Raw genomic sequence first — 13,683 nt, forward strand, 5'->3', positions numbered from 1 at the left:
TGCACCAACTAAGATATATTATAAGTATAGAGTAATTAAGATGACTGAAGGACCAAAAACTATTCCAAGTACTATCTTTCCTCTCTATATATGTAATATATTTATATAGCTACATCGTTGGGCAAACAAGATTTGCCCTTTCAAACAATTACTCGTATCTTAAGAATGAAGAAATATAAACCTGAAAATAGCATCTGATTAAAACTAATATCTGACACCTACCATAAACCGCCACACCTAAAAAGTAACCTAAGTAATGGGTACTAACTCCTCGGACATATGTAATAAACTAAATCTGAAAGCCATTGCTAGAGAGAGGAACTGTGTTATATTATTATTCACTAGAGTCGATGCTTCCACTATATATGCTTGAACTATATAGGCTTCCACTGGTTGAGCTACTTGCGTTCCGGCTATGCAATGATAGGTCCCTCATATGACCTGCCAATGTTCGACCCTCTACCTGCTTCTCTTGAAAGAATTTCTCTCTCTCCATGTGTTTTGAAGGTGGTGGTGGAATTAAAACTGCTGATGTTGGAGGAGGTGGAGGGTATCGTTCTTGTGGTTCTAAACTCAGTGGACGTATAAGTGGACGGTGGATCCTTTCTGCTTGCATGGATTCGCTAATACCCAAAGGCCTCCCTCGATGTTCTTCTTCGGGTCTCATGCAAGCTTTTCCTTTTCTGATCCTGAAATATCAGCGTGGAGAAGAAGATGAAGAAAAATAGATAAAATAATACCAAAAGCTAAAGTTTTGTTGTAGGAACTTGTTCAGGGAAAATGTGTTTCATATGAGAAAATGTGTTAATTACTTGATAGTTAATACAAAGGAGAGGAAGGAATATCAAGGGTGAGATACCTGCGGAAAAGCCGTTCATCATCCTCTTCCTCCTCTGCTTCACCACCGTAACCAAAATGTGAGGCAGGAGAGCTAACCCGAGGTGAAAGAAGCGCTTCATGTTTTGAAAGTACTTTATGCAGCTCTTCGTTCAATTCAATTGCTCGAGAAACCACATTCTCATCCCTATCAAATTATAGGTAATACAACTCAAACATATATATTTGATATCATGCATGTTAACCTAGAAGATGTTGGTACAAGGGAATATTAACAGGTTTAAAAACACTCTAACGTCCAAAGTCATCAATAAAATCAAAGTTCAGAACAAAAAAACATGAACCAACAGAAAACAAAACTGCCTTAATTTGTTATCGTATTGTATTAAGTACTCATTCCAAGGACATTATGCTTTCTCTGTTCGTATGTATCAATGTAATTTCAAGGAATAGTTACAACCTGCTTCTATAGGGGTATGACACGCCTGAACTAAGAAACAAACAGGTGAAAGATATGCAAAAGAGGAAATGCTGGTTGATTATATACTAACTTGAAGGGATTTGACCTTGGAAGGAAAATTAGATAACTAACGGGTTTGGAGAGCGCAAGTGACTCGGATGGATAAGAATGAAGATTATGAGTTACAGTAAACCAGCAAACACCGATTATGAAACAAAAGACTCCAGCTGGTTAAGGTGAAAAATGATACTATTATACAAAAAACAACTTCCGTTCTCAACAAATGTTTAACTAAATTATAATTTTATCCATGAAACAGGCATGAAAATTCGTCGGAGCCTATAATTTTATGAGAAGCAATGTGAACCCAAACCGCGAGCCTCAAGGTTGGCCAGCCTATTATTACTTCGGTTTTTTTTTTTGTTACTTTTAGTACTTTTTTTTCAAATTGTTGCTTTAGTGTTTAGGTTAGGTTTGTTTCTTAATGTAACTTTCGTAGTTGTTACAAAAGTTTTAGGAAGGTGTGTACTTGTATAACTTCTCCTTTTTGAGTATGTTTTAAATCAAAACGGAATCTGAAGGCATTAGCTATGTTGGGTAGCAGGTTTTACTAATTTTAATATGCTTCAGTCTCCTTTTGATGAACTTATTCAATAAGGTAGCAAGAATTTTAGGTTAGTTTTTATTTTGAGCAAGATCCTAGATAGTATCTTTATTGAAGTATGTTTTTAGTTTAATTAAAAATTCAAAATCCACTTTCAGTTTACTCGGTTTCTACCGTTTGTTTAGTTCAAATGAAGTTTTCATCTTTATTTCAAAGTGTAAACTCCATATTTGTTCCTGCCTACTCATTCTCACCTAAATAAGAAAACCTAGTCAACTCGAAGACTTTAAGCAATAATTAAATAAAATATGGGTGTGAAAAGACAGCTGATGTTGGACTTCCTCCCCCATCGAGAACAGCTGGCATGGCCTCCCAACCACAGCTGGGTTCACAACAGCATTAACTAGAGCACTGGACTTTGCTCTTTCGTCTAACAAAATTTATTCTTTTCCTGGGTTTGGGGCATCTATATATAGCATTATAGGTATTTTCTCAAAATAAGTTCCTATGTCATTGATAACGAATTTTTCTTATAAATAGTTATACTTTCGCTTTTTTCCAACTGATTATATAACAATTATACTTAAAATACATACTAGAACATTCTAAGTAGATACGAAGAAAGTAAGTCTTACTGAGAGGTCATGACAAGATGCATCACCCGTTGCTTTTGAAATGTACATTGTTCTACGAGATCCAATGTAAACTCATCATTTGCTGCCTACAAAAAAGTATCATGTGATTCATGTCAATCAACCTCGGTGTACAATACGAACCATTACCAAATACCTAAGGATAAAATGCTGACCACACTATCACCTTAAAGCAAGGAATGAAATTTCGGTTTCGGTGGAAATTTCGGTCGGTCCAAAAGTGGAAACGTTTCGTAGAAATGTTTCGGTCAGTGTGGAAATCTTACAAATCTACAGAAATGATAGAAATATGATGCAATTATGTATAACAAGATTATTAAACCATAATGATGCATAAAAATGATGTTTAACGTTATCTATTAGTTTGAGGGAGTATTAACAATTACACAGTTACTTCCGGGGGTAAATTGAATAATTTTTTGGCTATAACACCCAAAAGATAACATTCTTACTGATAATAATTAACAAACTATGTTTGTTTGAGAAGGTACCGTCAATTACGCAGTTATATTAGAGGTGTTACTAAGATAAAATCAATTTAGGCAGAATTGAAGACGTTAAGGGAACTATTTTCTCATGGGTTAGGAGAATTGATAAGTTTAAGAATGTATCCTATCTAGATGTTGTAGTTCATTGGGAGGCTTGGATGTCGTGAGATATCCGCTTTAAGCCACCCCTCTCTCTGTATATAGCTTTTTCTCCTTTAATATATTCATTCTAAGTTTCAAAAAAAAAAAATCAATTCAGGCAGTTAAGGCAAGGCGTAAATCATTCAAATAGATTTAAAAACCATGCAAAACATAACATAAAAATCAAGAGAAATCTAAGAGAAATGAAGATGAAAAAGAAGAAGAAATGGATATGTTTCTAGTATTAGTTTCTCCCGTTTTTTTGCTAGATTTCTACTATGTCGGTCGAAATTTCCATCATGTCGGTGGAAATTTCGATATTTCCAACAACTTCGGTGGAAATTTCGATCATGTCGGTGGAAACTATGCAGGAAATAGTTGTAAGTGTTATTTCGTGCACCTAATCTCATTTTAGGAAACGTTTCGCGAAATTTCGGTGAAATTTCGGGAAGTTTCATTCCTTGGCCTTAAAGTAATCTGCCACAAAACCTATACTGCTAGTGGTACTAGAATCAAGATTATGAATATTTCATTTTTTTTTTCACTTAGGTGCACATAAGATCGTTACTTAATGCTGAAGTCATGAGATTTTTGGGGTTTCCAAATGGTGAAGCAAGAAGGATGCTAACAGAGCATGTTCGATATGTTGAGAATAACTAGGTCAGACTCGAAAGTCGAAACAAAATATCCTAGGAGAATGAGTTTCGTACTAGAGAAGCTAAAGAATTTCTGATTGTTTTACTGTTAAAGTAAATTTGAAAAATTGAGTTAGTTCCGAAAGGAACTGACAAGTTCAATATAAAGTAGTCCTACCCAAAAAAGTTCTTCTAGTACTATAAAGTACAAACAAGAGTTAACATCCAGCAATGACAAAACCAAAAGGTTCAAACAAACAATAGATATAAGATTAGTCGGTCAGTTCAACATAAAGGAAGTCCCCTAAATCTCATACCTCAGGATGTTGAGTATCAATAGCATCCAAGACCTCTCTAAGAACCTCCAACGTGCTACCAGCCTTCTGAATTATACTGTAACAAGGAAGTATGTCGAGAAAAAATTTATTTATATTCTGGAATCCCACAGATGTAACCTAACTTACAGTTCCTTTTTTCATATATATCACAAACTCAAGAATCAATTGCACATTTCTTTCATCCTTACGTTTGGCTAAAACCAGACTTTTCACATATCACAGCCAAGAAAAAATGGGTCAAACAAAAGCTTCCCAAGACGGTGACCTGTTCCGGACTTTGAGTACATACATTAATATTGTATAGAACAAGCTCGAACATGAATCAATATCCTGATCAAAAGCATGCCTACGAAAGGAAACAAACTGGCCGACCATATTGATATGTCATCACCAAGTCGAGTTGCACATCAAGCTCTAATGTGGTTAAACCATACAAATATGATAGTGACAACACATAATGAGAAAATACCTTGATTCAGGCACAATTTGAGAATTTGATTGCTTTTGAACTTCTTCACATTTTGGAGGAACGACTTTTATATTAGATGCATTATTATTGGGTGCCTCTGAAGTAGGAACATCTGAGGGTAGGACCCGTTGAGTCTGGGTGAACTTTACTCCCGCACTCTGAAAAAAAAACAATCACTAGTTACATCTCATTCGTACTCGTTCATAGCTCAGAAGCCTCAAGTGCTTAAGAGAGCATATATCTTATTAGCGTAGTTTATAGCTTGACATAAATTCTCACATTTACTCATGATAATGAGTAGTGCTTATCGAATTTTCGGTTGCTTAGGCTTATATTATTTTCAGTTTAGCAGGATATAACAATCAGCACCAGTATATCGAATAGACATATTAACAACAAACCTATAAACCGCAAGAAGTTAGACTACAAAGCACTCGTGTTCAAGATAGTGAAATATCTAATAATTGACAGTTTGACTCTTGAAGGAGGTATTACATATTAATAATTGACAATTAGAGTTGAAACTGACACATGATTCCGTCAAGAATATTGTTTGTTTGCCACTTCTAGGAGGTCTCTACTATGCAACCTTAAATCTAATATAATTTACACTGGACCAACACCCAGTTTACAGAGTCCAAAATAACCATAGAAGACAAGATGGCAATCATCACAAAGAAATGCACTGAAGAATGAAGATTAAGGTGATGTACCTACCACCAACTCATAATACGCAGCATAGTACTGGGGAAACTTTCCAGATGCTCCACCATGCGATGTCTGCATGGCATCAAGAAGAAGAAATATCTTCTCTCTAACTGGTATATCTGACTGTAACAAAAGATAAAATAGTTACGCTTCTCAATTGAATAGTAAAATCACAGAAATTTGGCAATCAATCAACAGAACAAGACAACGCTTGATAATATCAACCTTTTTCTTCACTATCTTCACTAGAATCGGAAGAATTCCTGTATCTATCACCTGCGTGTGAATGTGCTCCCCACAATTGTTCATCAACATTTCCAATAACTGCAAAATCAGGTGAAAGTACAAAAATAGAATAAGCACCAGTTGAACCTCAGAGAGAACATACTAGCATAGTAGCATATGTTATTTCATGACTGCTGATGCGGTTCCAGCATGCGCAGATTTCTGTTAGTCAACAGGATAACAAAATATAGTACATCGAATGCAAAAGGAATTACTGCTACGAGTTCGCATTACAAAGTTACAAATCTACTCCGTTTATAGAACATGCTGCACTCACCAGGACAGCAAAAAGTTTAGTATTTGAGTGTCTATTTCCCAGACGTTTTTTAATAGCTTTAACAACATCTCTAGCCTGCCTGTATGCAAAAGCAAAAAAACACAAGCCTGTGGTCAAGAAAAGCAAATGTTTGTAAAAGAATACCCCATCCTCTAGCTAAGTGATCACTTGTGTAGTCATGCAAGGAAAGCAAACATTTTTAAAGATCTTGCTTTATACCAGGTCAAATATGTCCAGGTGTTCTACTCATTGGATGATGAAGGTATAAACATAAAAGCAAACCATGGTACGCATAGTACCAGATCGTTGTTTTTTGTCAAACCTCTACCACCCACTCAGTTTGAGTCATCATTAGTGTTATCAAATAACCTCATTAACCTCACATTTGATTCCCCGGCTTTCATTTCCTATCTTCCTTCCCGAAACGCAGTTTTCCAAAAGATAAGGAAGCATAGATATTTTAGCTGAACTGGAACAGTTCCCCTTATAACTGTCGAGGTAATTAACTTTTTGGTTCCAACCTTTTATCTGAAATCAAGTTTTCCCAACCTCTCATATGGACTTTCTGGCCCCCGCAGCTTCAGGTTTTATGTCAATATTTTTTTTGAATATTTGCTGAAATGTTTTCGGCACCTAACAAATTGGTTATTAGCTCATTTTCTCTTTCTTTCAAGTCAAGCTGTACTCATATCCTTTCCTTCTTCCCTCTTCCTCTCTTCTTTACCTGTACTTCTTTTTTTCAGAGAAAGAGGAACAGAGAAGAAAAGAAGAGAAATAAAGAAGAGAGAAGAGAGGGGATAAGAGAGTATGCACTGCTTCAAGTTTGATGTCAATATATTTCTTTCCTGAAATAACCAACTAATAAAACGAATGTCGGCTAAGTCTCCTCTTTCTCTTTCAAATCAAATAGTTTTATTTCAGAGAAAGAGTGAGGAATGAGAAAGAAGAAATAGAGAAGAGAGAGGAGGGAAGAGCCTCAGATATAGAAAGCGAGCAAGGGGGAACTCAGGGAAGGAGGGCGAGAAAGAAAGATGAAATTAAAATTAAATAAGGTGATGTACGCAATTATTTTGTCCTTAGCGAGACATATCTGGACATGCAAAATAGCTAATCAGCGTTTTCTGGCTGCATCTTTAAGTCTATCACAATCTCTAAATGACGAGTTGGACGGACTTAGTGTTCATGACGTAGGTGCGCTGAACACCAATAGGGGCCTAAGCGGGATTTGTTAATAATACTTATTAGACAAATAGGAGCATGAAAATCACATGTAAATTGAGAGTCGGAAATAATAACAAATCTAAGTACATGCTGTAAAAAAATACTTTGTGTTCAACCATTTTCAGTTGAGCACTTCAAAGAGTTAACTCTAAACAATAACATACAGCGATAAATGAGGATTGCTGATAGTATATGGAAAGACAATAGCAAGCACTAGATAGTGAGTCACATACCCTGGATCACGTGCAACCATTTCACATATTTCAATGTTTTTCACCCAATCCATTTCCTTCATTTTATCATTAGTAGCTGAATTCACTAGCTGAGCCGCCATTTGTTCCTCTACGACAACCCTACCTCAACTTCAAAATTAATATTTGTTAACATATGCAGCTAATCAAGCGTGACAGGATTAAATTGCTACATTAGCTACCTGTTAACACCCAAAAACACAAATCTGAAGTTTGTTTCCTTGGACTCCTAAGATCTACAACCCTCAAGCAGGGACTCATTTAAACACAATTAACATGAGTGCTAACACACACCGACAATGCCGCTCATGGAGAACATCTTCACCTCCTAACTTCTACATTCTAAAATACGCATGACCTCATAAAGAGGAAATGTATACCTATATAATGTATATTATTCCTCAATTAAGCTGGATGTAACAAATCTTACCGTCACATGACTAAACTGCTAAGTAATCCCAAGGGAATCAAATAAAATACCAAAAGCTGATAAAATTCGATTTTTCAGTTAAACATCTAAAACCAAATAAAAAAACCCTAAGAACAGATAGGCATTCAAACTACAAAAATGGATCTCCAATTGTTCGGCATGAATAAGTGAAACTGCCGAACCTTATTTGATAAATCAGCCAAAATAATGGAAGCAAATTTTGAGTACAAACTAAATAACCTAGATTAGTTCAATTCAAATTGATGAAATCTCATGTTTTTGTTACAGATAAAATCCATATAGTTTTGATTAAGATCATTAAATCAATTTTGATCTTTGAGTGCCCATTAACTCTTTTATCAACATATCAGTGTGGTACTATCAACTAGATCAAATCTAATCCCCGATATTTAAATTAGAGTAAAAGAGAGAGTTCTACAGAAATTAAAGGATAATTAAAACCTCCTCGAATCCACTGTTTATTGTTGCACTAGTTTAAATTTTCGCTCTAAGTACTCCGACTTACTTGTTTTGAATGACAAAAAGAAAAATCCAAATTACATTTAACCAATTACCAGCCGAAATAATCAAACTTGGTCTTAAAGACTTAAACTCAATTCGGCTGATCTTCTCCTAATATGAACAACAACTAAAATCTTTCATCTCACATTATCTAACATTTTAGTCTATTCACCTGCGGTTTCATGTCACTTCTTAGATGGAAGGTAAACCAAAATCTCCAACTCCACCAAAGCTTTGACTAAATTTGAAACCTAATTCCTAAGTAGTTTACAAACTAAAGCCATAAAACTAGCATACCTCAAAGAATTAGATGAAACAACAAAGAAACATAACTAATACAATAAACGAACTCAATAATACTAGCTGAACTTACCTGAAAACGGCCGATCGTCGTTAAACAAGAAATTCGTATCGAAACTATCGGGATCTCAATGAATTTTTCTAGAGTTTCCAATTGAACTAAACCTTAGATATATTCAAATTGATCAACCTGGAGAAGATCAGACGTTTAGGAAATCAAAATCAAACAAACATCAATCAAATAAATCAACAAATTGTACTTGAAAATGATATAAAAAAAGCTCAGATCTCAAAGAAAACAATTAAGTAAATTAATAATTAGAGTACTTGAGAAGATGAAGAGAAAGAAGATCAGCACATGTTTGCTTCGGCATTTGTGAAAGAGGAAAACTACGATCGTCTTTTTCTTCTTCTTCGAGAATAAATCCTACGTATTAGTAATTCCTATGACTACTCGACCAAGATTTTAGGGTTTTCCTTTTTCCTCTGTTCTGCTAAAATATTCTTTTCGGTGGTCGATTTGATCTTTTGATGATGATGATGAATTTGTTTGAAGACTAGGAATATAGACTAGGAATATATCTGGATGATGAGTCACCGCCCTTCGCCGTTTTGGAAAAGGCAAAACAATGCTTAGAAAATTAAGGAAGAGAGAGAAAGTAGACAGCTTCCAACAAGGTGTGTTTGGACTTTAGCCCCTAATTTGTCTCCAATAGTCAAATTTGCCCACACATGTGTCGAAATGTTCATTTAGGCCCAAATTTGTTTTTACTTCCCAATTTATATACCCTTATGGAAGACGGAAAATGTTAAGGCCGGTTAAATCTCGCCCGTACGTAGCACATATGTAAAGCAGGACGAAAATGACTTCCCTCTTAACAATATTTTCGTCTAATTTTGCATTAAATAATAACATAAACTTACAGCTTCTTATACACCTTCAGGGGGCAAGACAATTACGTTGACAAGGTGTAATATCTCACTTAATCTTTTGTAGTATTAGACAAAGAAAATAAGAGAATGAAAAACTTAATAAAAGAATATAAGTAGAGAGCACACACAACCAAATTATATCAAATCCCAAAACAATCTCTTATTAATTCCCTTGCTATCTTGATACAAATCCCAAACCAATAAACCTATGTATATATATATACGAGGGTGTAACCCGTGCCCTACGACACGAACAGTAATTTCAAACTATAGGCGAAGATGTGCATTTTTTTTCTTTCGAATTGACATAACAAATTGACAACAAAAATAGGAAAAAGAAAAAGTTTGTGTTAAATAATTTGAAGTTCGACTTCAAGAATAATAATTTAAGCAATAAAAAAAGTCAAAATTAATTCATTAATCTCTTCGTTGCGGGAGACACTGAACCTTCTATGCACCACCAGGCATATTATCGAGTTTGGTTCCTCATATATTCCTTGATGTCAACAACTTCCCAAGAGTTGGTCTTGATGAGCTACCTATCATCCAAATGGATCAATATAAACTTAGGGTGATCCTCCTGCGCAAACACAAACTATATATCTCCAGTAATCGTCTCATACTGCAAAAAACAAAAAGAAGTTCAGACCATTGCTAGAACCCACAAATTTCAGCCCTAAATGAAACAAACGAAAACAAATCAAAGCCCTTAAGTGACCTGCAACGAAGATATGAATCGATATCCAAGTATTAATACCCTTTAATTACCAGTACTCCGGTTTTTGGAAGTTTATAAATGATAAGCAATTCTATCTGTCTATTTACTGAACTTATTTGAAGAGATAAAACTACAGTGAGCAAGAACATATCGACTTAAATTTAGTTTCATCAGACATAAGCTATTAAAGTAGCTATTAAAATAGAAGATAAAACTACTAATGCAAAGATATAAAATAATATAGTGAGACATTTAATCAATAGGTAGTCAACTTATGATTCAAAGACCAACCAACATCAATATTAAAATTTTAGATAAAGAAATCGAAGAGAAACTCTAACCTCGATTGAAGCGTTAAGCAAATTGCTAACTATCTTCTAACGAAAGAATTAAATTCATTTCCAGATTTGGGAGAAGAATGAAGACCTAATAGCAAAAGTTAAATGAGTAATCCAAATATTAAATGAATAATCCTAATTTTCAAGTAAACATAATAGCAAAAATTGACAACAACATATACAACTACCCTCTCCATCTTTCTCTTCTCCATTTTTTTTTGTAAATTTGAAAAACATCCTAACCTGGTGAATTAGTCACTCTAATATTTTCAACCCGTGAGAAGACACAGAGAAAAGATTGACACATAAATATTACCTAATAGTCTGAAACTACTATTAATTGGTTGTTGATCGGGCACGGACAGTATTGTTAAACACGTAACCTAAGATTCGACATATGTATAACAATAGATTTTAACCTTCCTTAGCAAAATTGATGGAAAAGGTTCAAATTTTATTAATGTTCTATAAAATCACATTAAGAGTTCACAGTTATACATTTTAGCAACGCCCATATAATTGTAAACAAATCTCTTATTTGAACTTCTTCCTTTCTTCACTTCCTTCGTCCAAGTAGTTTACGACAATTGAAAATGATTATTCTTAATGGTTGAGATTTTGCCACACAAATTGAAAATGAATCTCTTAATCTTGACTCATGTTGTTGATACTCCTGGTAACCGTCACTTCTTTCTGGTGTGGTTATTGATGAAGTCAAAATTACCTACAGACTTAAATTTCACGGGTTATTCTTAATCGGTGCGAGGGTGTCATGCTCACGCTGACGGCACAGTAGGAGAGGATCAGAATGTAGTTTCCACTATGCTCACGTTGACGGAACCGTAGGAGGAAAGGATCGCAATGTAGTTTCCACCATACATCGTTGACAGATTGAGGTTTCCCCAACAAAAACTCCCGGAGGTTGCTGCTACAGAATCACCTACAAAAAAAATGTGAAAATGTAAATATTAGCAAAAGTAACAAATCATTCTTCCTTAAGAAGCTTTTCATGACCAATATGCTAGATTTTCACCTAATCATTTGCGCCAAAAGTTGAGTTAAAGCACTATCTTCGCACCGAGACATTTGTCTTAGAAAGTATCCCTACGTAAGCATCAAAGTCTAACTTGTATGAACTTTTCGTGACCAAGTAAACCTCATATTAGTGTAACGTGATTGTTAAAAGGTGTTTAAACGGAAAATTAAATAGAGTAAGATTCACAGTCTAAAAATAACCACCACCTTCATCCCTAAGTTTTACATAAACGAAAGATGAAGAATCCAGGATGCAATCACCGAAAGAAAATAATAGTGATTTGATAAGTTAATCATAATTTTGGTAACTACCTTTGATGAAGATGCAGTAGATGGAGTTGAATCAAATCAGTGTTAAGCAAAGCTCCAAAAGCCTTGAACTGATACAAAAATCTAACTGCTCTTGCCTCCTAGTTAAACAAACAAAAACGTGTTCAGAAAACAGTAAGCTTGATTATGTACGTTAAGGAAGAACAACCAGAATTTCCTAAAGAAGATGCATATAACTTGATCAAACCATCTAATCTAATTAAATCCTAATTACACTAACCTGAGCAGATACCCAAGTTTCAAAATTTGCTTGAAAGTTGAAACTCCTAACTACGAAAAAAAAATGAAGAAGGAAAGAAACATGAAACTCCCAAAATAAGCCCTAAATTTCGATGAAAATCAAGAAAGAGGTATAAGAAGACAATACCCATGGCAAACGCAACAACTATGTATAAAAAATATGGTAAACCACAGGGAATTTTTCATTTGAGTCGAAGAAGAAGAGAAGAAAACCCTAACAGATACATAGACTCTCGAATGGTATCCTCTAGAATGTCCACAAAAGTTCCTATAATAGAAACACTGTTAATATATAAAATCATCTATATAATTAAGCATTTGATATCTTCGGCAGAAAATTGACTTTATGTAACTGGCATGATCAAGTAAAAAGAGCAATCTAAATATGGAGGCAAATAATTCCGCGGATGGTCAAAAAGCCTTTTTCACGGAAACATAGTCAAGTATGATACACGAATATGATAACGAACAACTTACATTCATAAATAGCTTGGTTGACCAAAATCTTCAATTAAACTTCATTGTTGGGCGACCAAACCTTAATATTAAAACGGGTTCATCAGACAACACCTAGACATTTGCAGTTAATAAAAATTAGCGATTGTTGTTATTAACTACAAAGAGAAGTTGATATAAAGCTAATATCAGTAAAGAAAAACTGAAGGATCTATGTCAAACTACAAATGATCTTGTATATTAATATTAATAAAGTTCATTCAATAGTACCCATTTCAATGCAGACATCAATGTTTATAACTTCATGAAGTATAAAGCATAAACCATTAAGTAAAGCAGAAGTTAACCAAGAAAAAAGAAGATGAATTTACCATAAAACAGTTTGTAATGAAGATACAGTGAAGTCAGACTTGAATTGCGAAGCCAAATGTTAAACCTAAAGCCACTTGCAAGACTAACCGTTAGACTAAATTTTTCAGACAAACATGGGTACCACCACAAATTTACGTAAAGTCGGAAAAGATGGGGAAAATGAGTAGCAAATTGCTTAATATTGGGAGCATATTGGGGAAACTCATCTAGTTACAAACATCGATTAGATAGATAAGATATTAAAGAATGATATAATGAACTTAAGAAGTTGCTCATGTTAAAACCTCAAGCTCGAGGCAAAATTAAATTTGTGTACATAAGCGTATCGGTGAAACCCTAAAAATTGACAGTGATATACCTGCGAAACAATTAAGTTGTGTCGACGCTGTTGAATATGACACAAATAAAAACATGAATTTGAAGCAAATTTTGTTTTTGGAAGTTTGGAAATCATACACAGTTCTGTGGCTCAGGCTAAGAACATACCCATCAGCGTTTTGTTCTTCACACCAAGTTCGAAAGCTAACACAAACACTGAAAATTTAAAGGTAACACAATTTAAGCAATCATCACTCACCTGGACGCAATCATCAAAAGAAAGAGTAACGAAAACCTAAACTACAGTCCATCAAACAAAACTAA

The 13,683-nt window shown here is 34.5% G+C and overlaps 2 protein-coding genes across 18 annotated transcripts in view; both read right to left on the reverse strand.

The window, feature by feature from the left end:
• The window catches only part of LOC147552449 (TOM1-like protein 5), a 25,652-nt gene continuing 11,969 nt past the window's right edge, over positions 1–13,683 (reverse strand). For 2 of the 14 annotated variants that reach the window (XM_086666256.1, XM_086666257.1), the window contains exons 2-11: positions 8,693–8,809; positions 7,350–7,478; positions 5,896–5,974; positions 5,559–5,657; positions 5,343–5,456; positions 4,626–4,783; positions 4,136–4,211; positions 2,537–2,622; positions 860–1,024; positions 1–689 (exon numbers count right to left, since the gene is read on the reverse strand). In XM_086666256.1, the coding sequence (XP_086522382.1) occupies positions 335–689; positions 860–1,024; positions 2,537–2,622; positions 4,136–4,211; positions 4,626–4,783; positions 5,343–5,456; positions 5,559–5,657; positions 5,896–5,974; positions 7,350–7,450 (1,233 nt within the window). In that variant the 5' untranslated portion in view covers positions 7,451–7,478; positions 8,693–8,809 and the 3' untranslated portion in view covers positions 1–334. Of the gene's footprint in view, positions 690–859; positions 1,025–2,536; positions 2,623–4,135; positions 4,212–4,625; positions 4,784–5,342; positions 5,457–5,558; positions 5,658–5,895; positions 5,975–7,349; positions 7,550–8,692; positions 8,810–8,946; positions 9,295–13,683 lie in introns of those variants that run through there. The other 12 variants (XM_086666266.1, XM_086666264.1, XM_086666260.1 and 9 more) reach the window with 10 other exon arrangements.
• The window catches only part of LOC147552450 (uncharacterized), a 3,361-nt gene continuing 719 nt past the window's right edge, over positions 11,042–13,683 (reverse strand). For 2 of the 4 annotated variants that reach the window (XR_015236979.1, XR_015236977.1), the window contains 4 exons: positions 13,528–13,575; positions 12,691–12,783; positions 11,956–12,053; positions 11,042–11,548 (listed from right to left, as the gene is read on the reverse strand). Coding sequence is in view for 1 of the 4 variants with exons in the window: in XM_086666275.1 (XP_086522401.1) it covers positions 12,773–12,783; positions 13,041–13,105; positions 13,528–13,575 (124 nt within the window). In the remaining 3 variants the exon portion in view is untranslated. Of the gene's footprint in view, positions 11,549–11,955; positions 12,054–12,690; positions 12,784–13,040; positions 13,106–13,497; positions 13,576–13,683 lie in introns of all 4 variants that reach the window. The other 2 variants (XM_086666275.1, XR_015236978.1) reach the window with 2 other exon arrangements.

Source organism: Eschscholzia californica, unplaced genomic scaffold (genome assembly GCF_041429995.1).
Source record: "Eschscholzia californica isolate CP2 unplaced genomic scaffold, dmEscCali1.0.p SCAF_3, whole genome shotgun sequence".
Lineage (NCBI taxonomy): Eukaryota > Viridiplantae > Streptophyta > Magnoliopsida > Ranunculales > Papaveraceae > Eschscholzia > Eschscholzia californica.